This window comes from Cottoperca gobio, chromosome 12 (genome assembly GCF_900634415.1).
Source record: "Cottoperca gobio chromosome 12, fCotGob3.1, whole genome shotgun sequence".
In the NCBI taxonomy this organism is placed as follows: Eukaryota; Metazoa; Chordata; class Actinopteri; order Perciformes; family Bovichtidae; genus Cottoperca; species Cottoperca gobio.
The window spans coordinates 20,050,675-20,069,087 of NC_041366.1; the positions used below are offsets into that span (position 1 = coordinate 20,050,675).

An 18,413-nucleotide genomic window follows, 5' to 3' on the forward strand; every position below is an offset into this window, starting at 1 on the left:
GATTCTTTTTTATTTTACACACTATACATATACAATAACTTCAACAAATATAATATATACTTTGACTTTTATAAGACATTTTATGATGTACTATATGATCTTTTTCTTCATGATTATATTATATACGATACGCTGTGACACGTTACTCCCCAACACGACCGGCTGCAGGGTCTACTGAACATGTTTCTCTAAGACGCCCAGCTGTGCACAGAATAGATATCCAAACACTTCTTTGCTCTTTCTACTTCAAGATATGAGTGGAATTAAAGTATGTACTCCTGGACCGTTGGGCAGCACAGGTGGTCTAATACTTGGCTTTGTTTACGAGCCTTTGATTCTTTGGAGTCACGGCTGGTAGCTCTTTTTTTTATTAGCCTCATGTCCTAAATGTTGGTCTTCGGGAGCCCCGGGGAGAAAGTTCCATTTGGCCAAATAAATAAGTGCCTCACGGGGAGCAATTACACAACACAGGAGCTTTCCTTTAACACACGCTTGATGAGGATCTGCTGTTAATGAGCTCTTCCCCATAAATACTTTAATACTGCGTTTCTGCATGTGAGCATTTTTATAGATTTACAGCTATGTGAGAGATACAGAGAGACATTTTGCTACAAACCTCATTTTCAGGCTTTCTCCTACCCACTGTGGGGCATAACAATCAGGCAGTATGTAGGTCAGGCTGTGAGGAGGCACTGCTCAAAGCAGCCTGTCACATCCCTCCATCATACCCTCCTCTCTGCCTTTTGGACCTCGAGTCTGAGCATATGGTCTCTCTCGCTGCTTGTCATCTATCTAGGCCCGCTTGAGTATTTAATGAGCATCTCACTCGCACTCAAATTAAGCTTCATTTACATTTCATAATAGCAAAAAAAAACAAAAAAAAAAACGTCAGAGAAACAACGAGAGACGAGATTTTAAAATAGCTAAATAAAACTTTAATAGGTCTAGTTGCAAATGTACATAAATTGCACAGCCACATTTTGTCAACACAAATTCCTCTGTACATTATTGTTTTGTCACTGTCGTCAAAGGAAGCAGAATCCAGCAAATACTTTATACTTTCAACATACTTACAAAAGTATTTTCTACAAGATAATAGAAAACATACAACATCTTTTACTTTATTTATAGCTTTATATTTTTGATAGATCTTTTGTCGGACTGGATGAACTGTGTGAAGAATTAGACCGGAGGTGTGAACACAGATGGGATGAAGGAACTAATATTAAGAGTGTGTCTTCTACTTTACTCTTTGGTGTACAGTATACAATATATCAGTTCACTTGTATTTGTGTACACTTGGAGTTTAAAGCAAGACTGTAACAACCACCTCTGTTAGAAAACTTTATTCAAAACGTTGGCATGAAGCTGTAACGTTAGCACGACTGTTTCCATCTAACCGTTAAGTTAACTTCAGTGTGTTGAATTGCTCATGTATTCAACGATTCATTTGTATTTACTTCTTCTGTCAAAAGTGACATAGACTTGCTTTAATCTCTGCAGTTGTACAATATTGTTTGAGGACTGAATGGAAGATATGATGAGGAGAAATGTTCTGTACAAGAGATTTATATTCCTTTCTCTTCAAGAAGCTCGTTGTATCTGATAGAAAGGTTTGACCTACAGCGAAAATAATCCCTTTCTTACGTTTGAATTTGGCCACGTTTTTAAAACACCTGAAACAGATGCTGTGCTTAAAAAGAAAAGAAAAGAAAGCTAATAGAAACACCAACCGCTGAGCGTAAAGTGATGGAGCTCCACAAATACAGGATGGTGTGTCATTCTGCATTCATTCCCAAGAGTCCAACTGGTTAGTGATATTACACTGTAAATACACAAACAATAGCTTTAACAGGGAGAACACTGAAAGGTTCATTTAACTTGTATAGTTCTACCCAATGAGGAAAGATGACCGACAGAGCGATTCTGTATTTACAATATCAATCATGACACAGCAGAGTTTGAGCACAAGCTACATTTACAAAAAGCTCCGTTAACATTAGGTAAAAATAGTGTGTGCATTTTATTTACACGTCCCCAGGCTGTCCAGCCTCTCGATGCACTCGGTTATCATATGTCCACTGTGTGTGTGTGTCTGCAGCGAAGCATTCATCGTCGTCGTCATCACCACCTTCCAAATTGGCAACGAAAGAAAAGAAAACGGTGACGCCACCGTCGAGCGCGAGGATGAAGCACGCGGAGCCTCACACCGGATGTTTACAGTCTGTCACAGGTGAGGAACAATGAATACAAAAATATGCAAAATACCGATGTTGATGTTTGGGAGCGAATGCGAGGAGAGATAAGAAGGACCAAACCCCAACTGTGAGTCCGCGAAGAGGGATGAAGAGGAGAGATGATGATGATGATGCAACTGGGATTACTAGAGTCACAGTTTGGACGCAGTTCACGTCGTTACCACTGAAAACAAAGCAGTTAGAGATAAAAGTGTAACTAAGGAGGCCAGTATTACAACGGCTCACCGGTCCAGTGTATAGTATGAGTGAGAAGGGTTTCCGTTAATCACCGGGAAGATCTGTTGATGTCCGCCATATTTAAATCTCTGCAGCGTGTTTTTAGGAATGCATCTTCTTACCGGCTCCACCTGCAGCGCACATCACGTGTCGTGTGTGAGTTTCATGCAAAAACAAGACGTTTCGGGATTTCTTCTTCTGCACTCCGTTTGTGTTATATGGGGAAGTAAAGATCTACAGTGTCGGCTAGTTAAGGGACAGAGCTGGTACAAAATAAAAGAAATTAAATCATTTGTATCGGTAGTTTAATAAAAAAAAACAACAACTATATGATCCATTCCTGTAAAGGGCCGTGCACACGCTGCGTAAAAAGAGCCTCCATGACGCACATGCACCACGCGCTGCTCTCACGCCTTATTGAAATAGTAGAACTCTACATGCCTTGATGAGATTCTTCACATAACCTACTGATCAAAAAACACAGATAATATTTGAGCGGAGTTCCTCCCATGTGTCCATCACATTGAAATGTTCTATGACCGGCATTTGTATTTATTGTTTTTGTAACGGAAACCCTGCGAGTGAGTCTCTCCACAACTCATGTGCTACTAGTGAGAAGACCACACACATGTGACTCAAACCAAAATCTAAATCTGGGTTTAATTGATCTGTGTCGTTAAGAGCAATGATGAGCACCAGAAGAAGAAGAACCCATCACTTGACTGTGCAAGTTGTGCAAGCTCCGCCACGAACTGTACAGTCATGTCTCTGGAATGCAGTGCATACTGAATGTAAAGGGTGGAGCATGGTGGAGGTGTGGAGGGGTGACTGAGGCGATGGTGCTGATCACTGCTCGGTGTGATGTCTCCTCCTGAGCTCTGAAGCGAGCTACACACACTACAGTCGTTCATCGTCAGAGAAGAAAAATAAAACTCCTAAATAAAGGGCTGCTTTTATATTTGAGATTATCAAATATAGATATGTGTGTATACTCTATAGAAGAAAGGAAATGCATACGTCTATATTAAATTTCATTAATATAGTATATCACATAGAATTCATTTACTATAGTCTTCATAATACATTTATGTGTGTACAAGTGTTTGTATCCTTTACAAATCCACAGTAGAAGTTGTGCCTTTTTTTTGCAGAAATAGGGGAGCTGTGGGATAAAGTCGAGGTGTGTTCCTTACTTAAGGCGTTTCATGTACCAATAGCTTCTCACAAAGTGCACTACATGGAGGTGTGGGGGGTGTAGGGGGTGTAGGGGGGGAGAGGGGGCTCATTGGGACGCTCGGGAACACACCCAGGAGTGGAAAGGGACATAAAGATCATTTTTTTGGGCTAAAAATATCTATTTTTTTGAGCTCCTATTTGGTTCTGTATAAACAATGACTTTAAGCACTGGACAGTAATCCTCTGGAGACGACTACAACGTGATAATCCTCAATGCGTGTTATTGTTTTTAAGTGGGTCCACTTGTTCGTCGAGAGGGAGAAGAAGAAAGAGAGGAGGAGGTGACCGAGTCTGGCGGTCGTCACTGTGAGTGGTTATATAGTGGTTTGTCCCAGGCGCAGGTGAGGGTCTTGATTTGTCCCGTACATCCTTCTGGAGAAGTATCTGACTGATGGACAGCTTTGAGTTTCATATGTACAAACTCTGCCCCTCCTCTGGCCGACACGCTCGTAACGAAGGCCGTCTGGTGATCTCGTTCTCTTGAGGGATCCGTCCGTCACACTGAGGTCCTTTTTTTCTGCCCCCTTCTCGCACTGCTGTCCACAAAGTTGAAATGTCTTCCAAAAGTCCGCTTTTTAAAAACACACACACACACACACACACGCACGCGCACACACCCTTCGCTGTCTGTCGAACAGGCATGCAGCCATATGCATGCATGTAGACGTCCTCTCATTGGATAACTGTACACGCGCAGGCACTCAACACTTCGCAGTCTTTCTAGCAATTGCTGCTGTTCCTGAACTCTCCGTTCTCAGTGATCTGCAGTTTGGTGGGGTTGGTGGGGGAGATGCCGTTGCGGGTCTGCATGCTGTAGCGCTCCTTCAGCTGGGTGAGAGCACTCATCAGACGGGCGTTGGCTGCATCCAGCGATGCTATGCGCTTCTCCTGCACACACACACACATATGAAGATGTTAGAGATGTGTCTATACAAAGACGAGCCGCAGTGCTGCAGGCACGACGTGTGTCTGTAAGTTAGCATCGCTCTGGTTCCTGCAACAAAAAGCTAATGAGATTTTATTTCACTGTATTTTGGATTATTGCAACAAAAAACTAAATATTACGATGTTTGAAGCGTTAATGCAAACCCCAGAAGTAAAAACGTTGCATCACTATCGCTATAAACGTCACAGTATTTCATGTCGTAGAACAAAATGCGAAGATCTCTTAAGAGCTGCGGAACTTATTTCAGGCGTCCAACCCGAACACATCACAGAAACCCTTTTGACTTCCAGGCGAAACGCAAACTCATCTGCAGGTTTTAAGACTGGTTCCTGCAGCTCTCTGTGCTCCGCTGCTCCTCAGCTGGAGGGGAAGTGATGCAAGAACAGTTCCTACATTCTTCTCCTAAACCTCTCGTACTTTCTGTGAGACCTACTTGTACAAGTTGGACTCACAAAACCCTCGTAACTGCACAACTGCTGTTTTGAGGAGGTGTGCGTATTAGCATCTTCAACACAACCCAGATGCCCATATAAGGCTTCCTGCTCTGCTCCATGCGGGTTCAGAAAGTAAATGTTACCACAAAGTAAAAAGGGATCATTTAAGTCCTGCTCGTGGAAATCAGCAGACGAGAACGTAGACTGACCTGAGAACCTTCTACAGAATTCAAACTCGATGTTAAACTTTGATATAAGTTGATTTCTGTTACATATTTAAACACCGTATTAATTCAGAAGGCATTATAATTTACGAGAGACATCTGCACACAGCTCCTCTCGCTTGAGGGATTGTTACACGACGCTCACTGTGATAATTATATAATGTAGGCAGCGCACAGAAGCAAACTCACCTCCTTGTCTTTATAATGAGATTTCTTTTTTCCAGCCTCTCTCTGTTTACCAAGAGAGACAACTTATTGCTCTACTGTACGCTGTTTGTTTGCGGATGAAAAGTCTCATTACTTTAGGCGTCGAGGAGATTAATCACCTTCATATGTCTGTCTGTGCAAATGTCATGTTGCAGCACCCCCCCCCCCCCCCCCCCCCGCGCGCTTCTGTAAAATCACGTTGACATTAATCTCTAAAGATGCACATTTGTACTTAACTGTGTGTTTCCAGGCATATAATGTGCACGTTGTCCAGCGTATAGAAGAAGAACACAAACACTAAAGCAGCGTTTCAATCTGTCTCTGCGTAATTTAGAATTATATTCCCAACAATCAAAATCTGTGAGCTTCCCGGCGATGTGAAGCAACAACCTTTGTGTTTTCAAAGACAGTTTCAGAAGAGCTACATGTTGACGGGAACACTAGATAAGACATTTGTAAATGTATGTTTTGTAAGAGAGAGAGAGCGAGAGGAGACGGCTATGGATTAAACATCTCCTGAATGACCCTTTGTTTCCTCCAGCAGAGGACACAAGTGGCAGCACATACAAATCAGGAGGGGTCTACACAAGCATATGCAACCTGTTCCTAAACTCACCTGTGCATCGATGATCTTCTGTTTAGAGTCGACGACTGCCTGCATGTCTGAATGATCCTTCTTCAGCTCCTCTTCCACCGACATTAACCTGCAAACACACTCGAGTTCAATTCTGAGAGCAGAACACAGAGCTGCACCTCGACATCTCCTCCTCCTCCTCCTCCTCCTCCCTACCTGCTGATGATGCCCTTCATCTGCAGGTCCTTGTCGTCCTGCTGTCTGCGCAGGCGCTCCTCCGACTCCTCCAGCCGGGCCTGGTACTCCATCAGCACCTTCTGGGCTTGCTCGTCCTGCCCCTTCAGACGCGCCTCATACTCTTCCAGCTTCTGCACCGACGCCCGCAGCTTCTCCTGCAGCACTAAGATCTCCTGCTGGTACTGAACAAAGAAGCAGAGCGATGAGGAGATTCTCATCATCGCTGTTGTCGATATCATCATCAACCCTATCAGCAGGGTCCCCCTCCGTTATTACCATAGCTGACAAGAAGGAAAAGTAAATCTCTCAATCAGGCCTGAGATTATGTCCTGCTGTTCCTGAGAGAGCGACTCACACGGCTCATTTACAAGACATTTCCATCGCTGAGCTTTCCTACTAGACCTGAATAGCTGCCCTAGAAAAGTAATTATTGAATCAAATTATCATTTTTCCTTCCAATAAAACACTTTCATCAACACCAGAAGCAACAAAATGATTAAAAACACACAAATCCAGCCGTTTTCCCAGACAGACCTCTGGTTTGGATCTGAAACCCATGGAGAGGTTAAACTGGCATTAACAGAGGAAGAAAAGAAAGGAAGTTTAGGATGGATTAAGACGAAGAGGAGGTGAGAAGGGAGGGATGCAACCAGTGAAGAAGGAGTCTAGTCTGTCGAATAAGCTCTGAAAGTCTCTCTCTGACCTCTCACTGGACCTCAGAGAGGCTTTTGAAGGAGCTTTCTCCGGGCGAAGGAGGAAACTAATGGACAAATCGAATCTCTTCTGGGTAGAAAAACACATTTCTTATAAGAGCGAGGGATACTGTGATCAGTCAGCGTGTCCCTGCAAAGACCAGAGAGAGAAACTACAGACGAGGAAACGGGAATAAAAGCCTTCAGCCGTGCCGGCAGCTCTGTGCACTAAAGCACGGAGCTGAACGCTGACGTGCACACGATGACAACGTCAACATGCAGATGTTTGAATACAAAGAGGCTGGTGGGAATGTTGCTACTTTTGTATCATTATTCAATATTCAAGTAAAGGAGAGAAGATTTTGACATATTCCTCCTCGAAGGGGACGTGGAAGTCTTCGTGTATACTCTTACGAACACATAATAACGTTAATAAGCTTCTCATATAAGGCTTGTTTGTAAAGCGTTTATCTGCGTGTTATAGAAACACGGTGAGCTCGTTCTTCAGTCACTGATGGAGAACATGTGAAAGAGCTCAGAGTTCTTTGTCACTTTCTACTCGTGTTTCCACGTCCATCTCCGGCGCAGCTCTGGGACGTTCTTCCCATCATGCCGCTCCTCCCGGGAGGAACGGTGACCTCGGATAGATTCATGTCATCGGCTCGTCTCCCCTTTCCTCCGTCCCTCTCTCTCATCTCTAATGTCCGCTGTGCTCTCGTCACCAGACCCCCTGAGAATGAATGACATCTACTGTATCTGCGACTCTTTGTCCTGCACGGCTCTACAGTTTACATTAAAACCCTTTTTAAATAAGATTTTACTGCAGATAATGGAAATAAAAGGAGGATTTGAAACCCCGATAAACACGACCTCATAGCAGCTAATGTCCCAAGTGAAGATGTCTGCTTCTGCGAGGTGCATTGTGCCCACTTGAGTTTACACTTGTATCTATAAAAAGTTAACAAACTAAACAAACAACACAGAATTACTCAAATGTTCCTTAATTCTTTGTGATATGCAGCCAAAGCGCCGCAGGTTGGACTCGAACCCCGGTCCCTGCGGTCAACACTGAGCCTCGAGGTACCAGGCGATCCATAAAACTCATGGGAATTATTATTTATCACCTTTCTCTGCCCAATAACAAAAGACTACCTGCTTTACAAAGTTAAATAGTTTTATAGTAAATAAATGTAATTAAATATTAAAGAAAGGCTGGTCTGGCATTCATTTGGGTGATTGAAGGAATTACATAATAAAAATAATAATTAATCATATCTTCTGTAGTATTTAATTAAAAAAATGTCATTTTTTTGGAAATGCATGTTCCTTTTTAATGTTGCATATTTTCCTAATATACAGCATAAGTATATATAGTTTATTTTCTCACACATCGCTCACATCCTTCCGGAAGGCGGTGACATTCATCCTCGACTCAAAATGCAAAGTTCAGCGTTCCAGTGTCTCACATTTGCTTTGCAATGCAACACTTATATATTCAGTGGCATTCAACTGGAAAATGAAATGTCAGATAGAATTTGTATTTAAATGTAAAAAATGCAAATAGTGTGTTATTATTGAAGCACTTTGTGTTCATCTTAATGAGCAAATTATTGGATTAAATGCAATTTCTGTTTTGATGTCTCCTCCTCCTAACAAGACAGATGCATGCCCTGATCTGATGCGGATCGCTGAACACGTACAGTGTATGTAAATGCACTTGAAAGCTTAAAATGGCTACTGTAGGGCTGCGTTGTGAAGGCTGCGTTGTGAAGACGGCGTGCGTCTCGTGTTGCTGCTCGGCTATTTTAAGGTGGCTGCGGCTTCTTTGTTAACACTGAAGTTATTGCCTTCTTTGGTTGCTCTCCCTGCCTGGGCTGCTGGCTTCCATAAAGTACGAGCTATGTTAGGATGACAGGTTTGTATTCATTATGGATGGGAAAAAAATAAAACGGGGGAAGCATGTGGCAGCCAATCAAAGCATTGGAAGCGAAGCGGAGGGTAAGAACATCAGCGAGAAGAAGCAGCAAAAAGCCTCTTTCTGTCTCCATCTCTCACATAGATGCAAGCGCACACCAGCTCCAACATGTCTCACACACACACACACACACACACACACACACACACACACACACACACACACACACACACACACACACCTGCTTTAGGCTTCTAAGTTCATTCCAAAGATGGTAAGAAAGACGGGGGAAGGTTGTGAGGGTGTGTGGGGTCGTTCAAGGGCAGGCGGAGGGATATCTTTAAATGAAGCAAGAAGGTTAAAACTACAATATACACAATACTATATAAGACAAGAGAGTTATTGACAATATAAGAAGTGTATTGTTAGCTTAGTCATTTCTGCATTTGTTTTCATTATGGATTAATTGTTTAAGTCTAACTAACGACTACTAGGGTTAGGTCCAAGGTGACGTCTTTAAATGTCTTGTTTTGTACCTCCAAAACCTAAAGATATTCACTTTAATGTTGGTCGACACGTTCTTGGGCTTGTGGGAAGTAATGACGGGTACTTTTCACTATTTCCTTACACTATATGGAACCGACCAACTCTATTTACTTCAATTTGTACAATAAAAAAAGTGTTTAAATAATAAAAAGACCAACGATAATGAAAATAATTTGAAATATTTAGCAGCGGCACCAGCTGATAATCTTACTCGCTGTGTTTCGCCACACACACACACACACACACACACACATCTTTGTGACTGCAATAACTACTTTCTGCCATTACTGCTGTTGCTATGACTTTGCTGCAGTTGACACAACAGCTGACTGCTGGCTGTGTAAATGATAAAAACAACATCCCAGAAGAAAAAAAACACGGAAAAGCCAATTTTCAGGAAGATGGGAGATCGAGGTATTATGGGTTCACATGCGGACTGACGCACAGTATATCCAATTTACCTCAATTTTATGTAACAAAATGCACATATTATGACTTTAAGTGACAATGTGGGTGCGTCTACGGGACCTCAGGCTCAGAGGAGAGGCGGGATAAATCCTGCAGACAATTAAAGTGTAGAAGACTGTTTTAAGGGAGGGAGGTGTGTGCTGGAACTAATGAGGGGTAAAGAAAGGAAGGACAGTTAAGTGGGAGTATCAGGGCTGAAGGTTGAGGGGGATTGTGAAAGGAGGGGTTGGTAAAGGTCAAAGGTTGGATGAGGAGGTTACCTTCTCCACCTGAGTCAGATCCTCTCTGTTTCTCAGTGACTCGGGCTGCATCCCCTCACGGTCTAAATACTGCACATTCATATTCAAAAGCCAGGCTGCTGTGCGGTCCAGCGCACTGGGGTTCACTGGGGAGGGGGCCTAGTGAACACAATACAACACACAGACACAAACACACACAAACACACACACATGAGCCGAGTGCAAGTGACAGGGAGGGGGAGGGGGAGGGGGGGGGCAGGTTGCAATAACAGCACAGAAACAACAAAAATAAGGTTGAAATGCACCAAATCATCTGGACTGAAAGCAGCAGGTGGAATGGATACACACCCGTGTGTTCAGGCTCACACACACACACACACACACACACACACACACACACACACACACACACACTGGAGCAGACAGGAAGAAGCACGGATTTTAAAAATGAAATGAAAATTTAATGACATTTTGTCTCAGCCTTCGTGTGGATTTTGTCGGCTAATATAAAAGAGGTATTTTTAGTCCTGTGTGAAATGTCCTTGTTAGTTTTCATCTTAACAAACTAAAGGTTGTTGACGAACACATTTAATCATAGTTTTCATTCATGAAATGAACGCTGGTCCGCCTACATTTAGAATAGTATTATGAGTGTGGATTAGTACGCTTGTTAAAAACTCATTTTAATCCAGACAGATATAAATCTACATTAAATTATAAAACATAAATGATTTTATATTTGTCACACATGCACGGTGCACTGGGAAGGACGCTCAACTTAAAGCCACTATGATTGTGCTACACCACCCAAAAGTTCATCCTGAGAGGAACACAAGTGTATGGACAATACTTCAGCTCCATCAGCTGTCCAAACATTTCATTCAAAACCACGAATGTCACCAAAGGAAAAGTCAGGAGACGACCAGAGTCCTCATCTGGGAACCGCGACACGTAATGCATCAAGTAAATGTGGAGATGTTTCTCCGGACGAGTGGAGATTAGGTGGTGCAAGAGGAAAGGTCACTGCATCGCAAAGTGGATTCATCCTCTGGGGACCATTGATGTGTACAACGTCATGGCAATCCATCCAGTAGTTGTTGAGATATTTCCTTCTGGACCACGTGATGGAGCATTAGCATCACATAGATCACATAGAAATCTACACATAGTGGCTTTAAGGTCCTTTTGCTGCTTCAACCACTACATGTGCACATTTAATTAGGCTTCGGAGCCATCAGTAAATACGTCAATCCAAAGAGAGGAGAGCAAAGCATCATGGTTAATATGCAGAGGCCCTCCCCTTCAGTTACCAAGGGCAACCATTGACCAGTGTTTTTAATTACAGCCGATAATCCGGACCTGCCAATCGTGAACATGTCCAGCGAATGCATTGAAGAAATGAAAACCCTCCCACATGCTGGTTTCTGTAGTGAGCACATACTGTACATCGCTAGTTAATAAGATGCTAATTGTGCCTCCACTACCCTCATCATTCTGAGCCCATTAAAGCTGACCAGTAAAACAGTAGTGAAGTGATGAGCTGTCTGTATGCAAATGACCGTTATTACACACACAATGACTGCAGTTCATTAAGGTGCAATGTGCAGAGTGTCTGTGCTGAGCCCACCCACACGGCCCTCTTCAACATGCGATGAGACAAATGGGAGTTTTGTAATGGTACGTTTTCCATCCCTGTAATTTCAGGTGATTACACTGAGACAGCTCCAGTTGGTTGTGTCGAATAATGGCCTAATGAATATCCTCCTTGATTATTGTTAAAAAAACAGCAAAACATTATTAAAAAAGCTATAATCCAAGTCTCATTCATCCAAGTCTCATTCGTCCAAGTCTCATTCATCCAAGTCTCATTTATCCAGGTCTCATTCTACCAAGTCTCATTTATCCAAGTCTCATTCATCCAAGTCTCATTCGTCCAAGTCTCATTCATCCAAGTCTCATTTATCCAGGTCTCATTCTACCAAGTCTCATTTATCCAAGTCTCATTCATCCAAGTTTCATTCATCCAAGTCTCATTCATCCAAGTCTCATTCGTCCAAGTTTCATTCGTCCAAGTCTCATTCGTCCAAGTCTCATTCGTCCAAGTCTCATTCATCCAAGTCTCATTCATCCAAGTCTCATTCATCCAGTCGTAGTCTCACTTCTTACCAAACACATGCGTTTTTGCTAAAACCTTAATATTTTACGTTGTGCTGTTGTTAATACCCCCATTTATTTCAATGTTAAGACTTTTCTTGAACTCAAGGTAACACGGTGTGGTCATTTCGCCGCTACAGTGCGAGTCCCGTACCTGTTTGTGCTGAGCCCTCTGCTTGGTCTCAGGACTGTCTCCTTTGGAGGAAGAGGACTGCTGTCGTAACCGTGCGCCGCTGCCAGGCCAGTCGGGTGACGATGTCATCATGTTGCCAGAGGAAGGCCGGGGGTAGGGCCCACTGTTGAGCAGATTCGGGGGTGTGCGGCCCCGAGTAACGCTCTGAGGCGGAGGTTGGTCTATCCTCCGCTGTGGGCCGGCGCTGTTCTGTCTGGGGACGGCGGGCTGGTGCTGTTGTTCTGTGAGGGACAGCTGTCGGCGGTTGAACTCCCCCGAACGCCTCGTGTACTCATCCCCGCTGCTCCCCCCACCTCCTCCTCCTCCTCCTCCGCCACCTCCTCCTCCTCCACCTCCACCTCCACCACCATGGTTCAAGAAGGCGTGCTTCCCTCCTGCTGGTCCGTCCTCGTTGTTGCTATGGGAACTGACAGAGCTGTGGCACTCAGAGCCCGAGTCGGTCATTCCACGGGGGGACACGGGCAGGCAGGCCGCCATCTGGTAAACTGGGTTCTGGAAGGAGAGGGGGGCTAGCAGCTGGGCGGGTCGACCTGGAGTGCTTTCTGTGCCCAGGGTGGTGGGGGTCTGGCCTGGCCTCCTCAGAGTGGGACCTCCAGGGATGTTGCCCTGTGGAACTCTGGCTGACCAGCCTCCCCCAGAGGTTGGACCTTCACCCAGGGCGTCCGAGGAGCTGGGACCTGGGCCTCCTTCCAGACTGCGGGGGTCCTGGAGGTCCACCATGGACAGACTCTTGCTGCCATTGGCCATGACCAGGTCAGGTTCATTGGTCTCAGAGTAGCTTGAGCTGCGTGCTGGGGAAGGCTGGATCCCTGAGCTCCTTGTCACAAAGAATAGGTCCTTATTTTCCGGGGTAGGGGAGGGTAACCTGGTGAAGTCCACTAATCTGAAAGAGACAGAGCGAAAACATTAATCTACCATGCATTTTAAAACCTCAGCCAATAAGATCAGTCACAAGCGATAACTGCCCCTGGCCCAATTGATGTGATCTATGGTAGCTTAGCATTTAGCTACAATGCTATTGTAACAGTAACAGTAGAGCAAGTGGAGAGAAGCCATAAAGTTAGCAAACTGAATCAGCTAGCAGACGTTGCTATCATAAGCTACTGATCATAACGGACCTAGTAAGGCTGTAGCAGCAAAACCTTAACAGTAGTTTTGCATTTAGCTAAGCTAAGCTAGTGTAGCAGTAGCACAAGTGGAGTCATACGGCCGGTTTTTGAAGATGTGTAGCTTCTGCACACATCTGCTTTCTTCCCTCTTCCCCTCACCCTCCCTCCCTCCCTTCCTTCCTTCCCTTCAGCCGGCAGATGGAGGCATTATTGCCAGAAGAGACGATTACCTTGACAGATGTGATTTATCTTCCAATAATCTCTGTGATTCACATCACGCTCATCTATTCCTTTCTGTGTCCTTCTCCCTCTGTTCCCCTCCCCTCCTAACTTCATTCTGCTCAATTTCTTCCCGTTCTCAAACTTGCCACGGTCTCCTACTTCTCATGTCACTGGTTGGTGGATGAGATGCAATTATGTGAGAATCGTGAGCTCACAGCGTGCTGATGAGGCTCCACCACAGACACACACATGTCAAGGTATGAGCAAACAGTTAACTGTGATAGAGTAAAAAGAGGAGGCTCTGGCATCAGGTCTTATAGGGATATCACTTAATTAGCTCTATTGATCCTGGGCCTCTGATTACCATAATGATACCAGCTGTCTGACTCTCTTCCTGTTATGTACACTATGATCTCATCTGCCTGCCAGGTTCTGGTGTTTTGTTTACTGGTGTTTGTGTCTCATACGTCTGTGCTCCTGTGGGCCTTCATGTTAATCTTTATAAGTGTCACCTTGCCTCCTGCCATTGTTCTGCCAGGGAGTTAGAGGACAGAAGATAAGCGAGATAAGGTGCTGTCAGAGTGTGTATTCATCCACACGAGAGTAAACGAGGTTTCATCTGGCTGATGTAAACAAGCAGAGGTGACACTCACACTGTGTCACGGCCTCGGCTCACAAACATTAACACTCAGCAGAACTGGTGTTTTGAGAACACAATCTATAGCAGAGGCAGAAGCGACCTCTGTGTTTCCGATGGGCACTGGGATTTATTGGTGTTGGTTTGTTTAGCAATATAAAGACTGTTTAAGGACTTTTAGTAGATTGGTTTAATAAGCACTGATCGTTACCACTGCCAGGGAGGAAATGCTTTTTGGTTTGGTTTGTCGGTTCATATGTTTGTCAGCAGAATTACGGATAAAATACTGGACCGATTTTCATGAAACGTTGTGGAAGGCCGTGGCCATGAGCCAAGGAAGAACTCACTCACCGTTGGATCTGAATCACGTTGCTGATACACAAATAATTTTTTCACTTTCTTCAACATTGAGGGATAAAGCAAGGCCTTGACACATGGCTGCACTCTCCAGGTGTCCTTCTAGCTTGTACATAGTCATTTATATTCATTGCACTTTAAAGACCACATGGTTTAAAAGTGGTAATTATCCTATATTTAGGGTTTGCACAGGTATCGCTGAACATCCATGCCAGCAGCTGCAGCAGCATGTCCACTTCCACATGCAAATACACCATGCACCATAGAGATTAAAATAATACAGAACATCTCTTTGAAAATGTGCTGCACTGCTTCTAATCATCTTCCGATCCTACAGATGAGACCTTAAAGGCTTCTTACCCTGAAAGGTCATTGTCTATGACCATCTTCTGCAGGCCAGTGGAGATGCTGCAGCTCGCCTCAGCGGGAGGCGATGTGCCCATGTGCTCCGAGGACTGTCCGGGTGTCATCTGGACGCAGGACGGGTTGGACAGAGCTGTGTTCACCTCCCGCAGGATCCTGGGCAGAGGCCCCAGCTTGGAGGCTGCACTCTGTGAAGGAGACACAATTAAGTTTTAAGCCAAATTAAATAAGACTCTGGACCACTTCGGTAAGGGCATTAACTGGATTTCATTTCCGTGCTGTTATGCTGAATTTGATATTTGCATATTTTTTGGACCTAGTTATTTCCCCTATGCCATGCAATCAACTCTCTTATTCAGACAACATACTGAATAATAAATAAGACCGGCCAGTCGGACGGACTCAACCAGACACACTGTTATTTCTGAATTATTGAAAGATAAGGTTTCAGAGAGCAGGGTGCTCTGACAAAATGCCCTTTTTCTAATTATTCCCATCTGCTGGCAGAGTTAATGTAATGTCAGCCAGCATCTGAGGCTTCAGTGTTTATGTAACGCAATAATGAATTATTGATTGATTACCATTTGATAAACATCCTAACGTAGTCTGATTCAAATCCTGGAGCTTGTGATAATGAATTGAAGACCTTTGGACCGCCGCTAAAAAAGATGAATCCTATCCTTTATGAGATCAATAGAATATCTATAAATCTCTATTTAATTTTTGATAGAAACTAATGCATTACAATTACAATTGTTTACAGAATGTGGAATCGTGGATCCTGCAACGCACGTGTCCCCGAGCCAAAAGTCAGCTCATGGCCGTATTTTGCTTAAAGCTCGAAGTTGTGACGCCGCCTGGTCGTGCACCTGTGAATTCTTTGTAGCGAGGCACCCGCTGCCTGCAGCTCATGAGTATCACAAATAACCAAATGATAAAAGAAAGTAAAAGTTGGGTCGTTAACGTGTTTAATGTCAAACATGAAACACCCAAAGCTTTATTCCATCGTATCCATATTGTTGCCTACAGCAGGTTTTGCAAAAGTAAAGGTTTGTACGCATTGCACGTTGACCAGCGAGAGTAAAGTGGGGCTACAGGTACACTTGATGCACACAGGAGGTCGTGGGAGAAAGCGCCCGATGACAGCTAACGCAGTAAGCCATCTTCAGTACCTGGTCCATCTGGAACACCACCTCCGAGAGGAGCGAGTGCAGGGTGGAGAGTTCCCTGCCGAGGTCGATGTACCCCTCAAAGCCCGCCGTGTTGGAGATCGTCTCTGGGTTTGAGATTTCGAGCAGGAAGCGCTGCATATTGGTCCACTCGTGCTCCAGGAACTGGTTCATGAAGGACATGTACTCTTCCTTGTTACCAAATCTGACAGCAGACAGGGACAGGAGAGGGAACGCAGACATGTTATTTTTTAGCGTGGCATGTGAATGCGCTCCATTCATCCAAAGACACAACTTCAAAACAAACAACTCACTTGGTGAAGTTTGCCAGGTTCTGTGTGACTTTAGCGATGAGCGTGAGTGTGCGTGCTGTGCGGTCATCTGGATACTCCTGCATCAAATTGAAAAGTGAGGGGGACATGATGGCCGGACAGAGAAACCGCAGGAACAAGGACGCGCTGATCAAACGCTCGCTGATGTCCGGTCGACCCCTGTTGCTGCATTCCTGTCGCCATGACGCAAAGACCTCTTTCAGTTCTCTTGGAAAGACGCTGCGGAGACAAAGAGACAGGCGTTGTTTTTACAGAGAGGAAACAAATATGAGTCAGTTTAACTTTAAGGACATGAAGCTGCTTATTATGGTCTGTTTCCTGTTTTTATTCCTGCTCCCAAACGTAAGAATATAAATTCCTTTATCAAATATTGTACGACATAAAATGCTTTTAAATGAAAGAGAGCTGCAGAGGTATAGATCCTGGAGGACTGCAGGACACATTACGTCAGCTGAAGCGATATGTATAATTCAGAACATCTTACTTTTAGCATATTTATTTGCATTTAATAGGATGTTACACGGCTTCTCAAGTGCAAACGACAAAGAATGAAGCCGCTACTGATTTGATTGCAATCACTGTACGTACATATTGTGGTAATACATTCTCATTACTCAGAATGTCTTTGCTTCCATCTCATCAGAAGTTCATCTCTACCGCAGATATTAAAGATTTTACACAAAATAAAATGACAAATTGCCTCTGAAGTTTTGCACATGTGATTAATCATGTGACCTCCTTGAGAGCGGCTCTGAAAGGTCACTCCTACACTTCGCTGTAAGCAGGAGGGAGCTGCTTGATGAATGTGTCCGTAAGTTCTTGTTGAAACTCACATATCCAAGTTCTGAACAACAGACATCTTTTAAAAGAGACACCTGCTGCTACCTGAATGAAAGTCTGTTTCCAGGAGACGACACATAACAATAAGACATTTTCATGCTATAAATTCCTCCTTCTCATTTGTATTGTATCATATAAAGCAGAATGGACATTCAAAGAATACTTTATGCCACCATAATGATGCTTTGTTTTTCAATTACTCACCCCAGGTTACCTTGAATTCTTGAGTAAAAACTTTGTTTTGCCTCCAAGGGGAGCGAAGAATCCAGAAAACGAAGACAATTGACTCAATTTATCAAGAATTTTCTATGTTTTTGGATTCTTCGCTCCCCTTGGAGGCAAAACAAACTTTTTCATATACAAATAATACTTTTGGGGACGTCTGCTTATTGTTAGGAGGTAAAGCATGTTTAATAAACACATGTTTATGAACGCTGAGTCCCAGCACTCACCAGTATGAGTTGATGATTTTGCAGAAGGCCAGCTCGCAGCACATCTTCAGGTTACTCTGGTGTTCCTGCAGGTCACCTGAGGAACACCTGGACGGATCCACCTCACAGTTCTCATCTGACTCATACAGAGCCTTGATGAACTCACCTGGGGAAAGAAACCACAGAACAATAAGGAGGGAAGTTAAGGAACATGTGTGTTCTTTGTAGACGAAGGGGAAGTGTGCTAGGTCTGTCCTGCTGACCTGAGTCGCCACAAAAGGGAGAATATGATGTCAAAGCTACAGAGAACATTGTGTGATGTTCTCCTTGAGAGTCTTGTAAGTCGAACCATAAAGTAAAAAAAAAAGAAAATTACTTTTTCAAGACGGATCACTCTGTAGTTTGACCTGCGGT

The 18,413-nt window shown here is 43.9% G+C and overlaps 1 protein-coding gene across 2 annotated transcripts in view; it reads right to left on the reverse strand.

Annotated features, from left to right (window-relative positions):
• Positions 1–912: 912 nt before the first annotated feature.
• Positions 913–18,413, reverse strand: part of dab2ipb (DAB2 interacting protein b) — a 133,421-nt gene continuing 115,920 nt past the window's right edge. For both annotated transcript variants that reach the window (XM_029444260.1, XM_029444261.1), the window contains 10 exons: positions 18,021–18,165; positions 16,711–16,947; positions 16,400–16,601; positions 15,225–15,415; positions 12,887–13,422; positions 12,501–12,856; positions 10,214–10,351; positions 6,312–6,514; positions 6,138–6,225; positions 913–4,598 (listed from right to left, as the gene is read on the reverse strand). In XM_029444260.1, the coding sequence (XP_029300120.1) occupies positions 4,431–4,598; positions 6,138–6,225; positions 6,312–6,514; positions 10,214–10,351; positions 12,501–12,856; positions 12,887–13,422; positions 15,225–15,415; positions 16,400–16,601; positions 16,711–16,947; positions 18,021–18,165 (2,264 nt within the window). In that variant the 3' untranslated portion in view covers positions 913–4,430. The remainder of the gene's footprint in view (positions 4,599–6,137; positions 6,226–6,311; positions 6,515–10,213; positions 10,352–12,500; positions 12,857–12,886; positions 13,423–15,224; positions 15,416–16,399; positions 16,602–16,710; positions 16,948–18,020; positions 18,166–18,413) is intronic.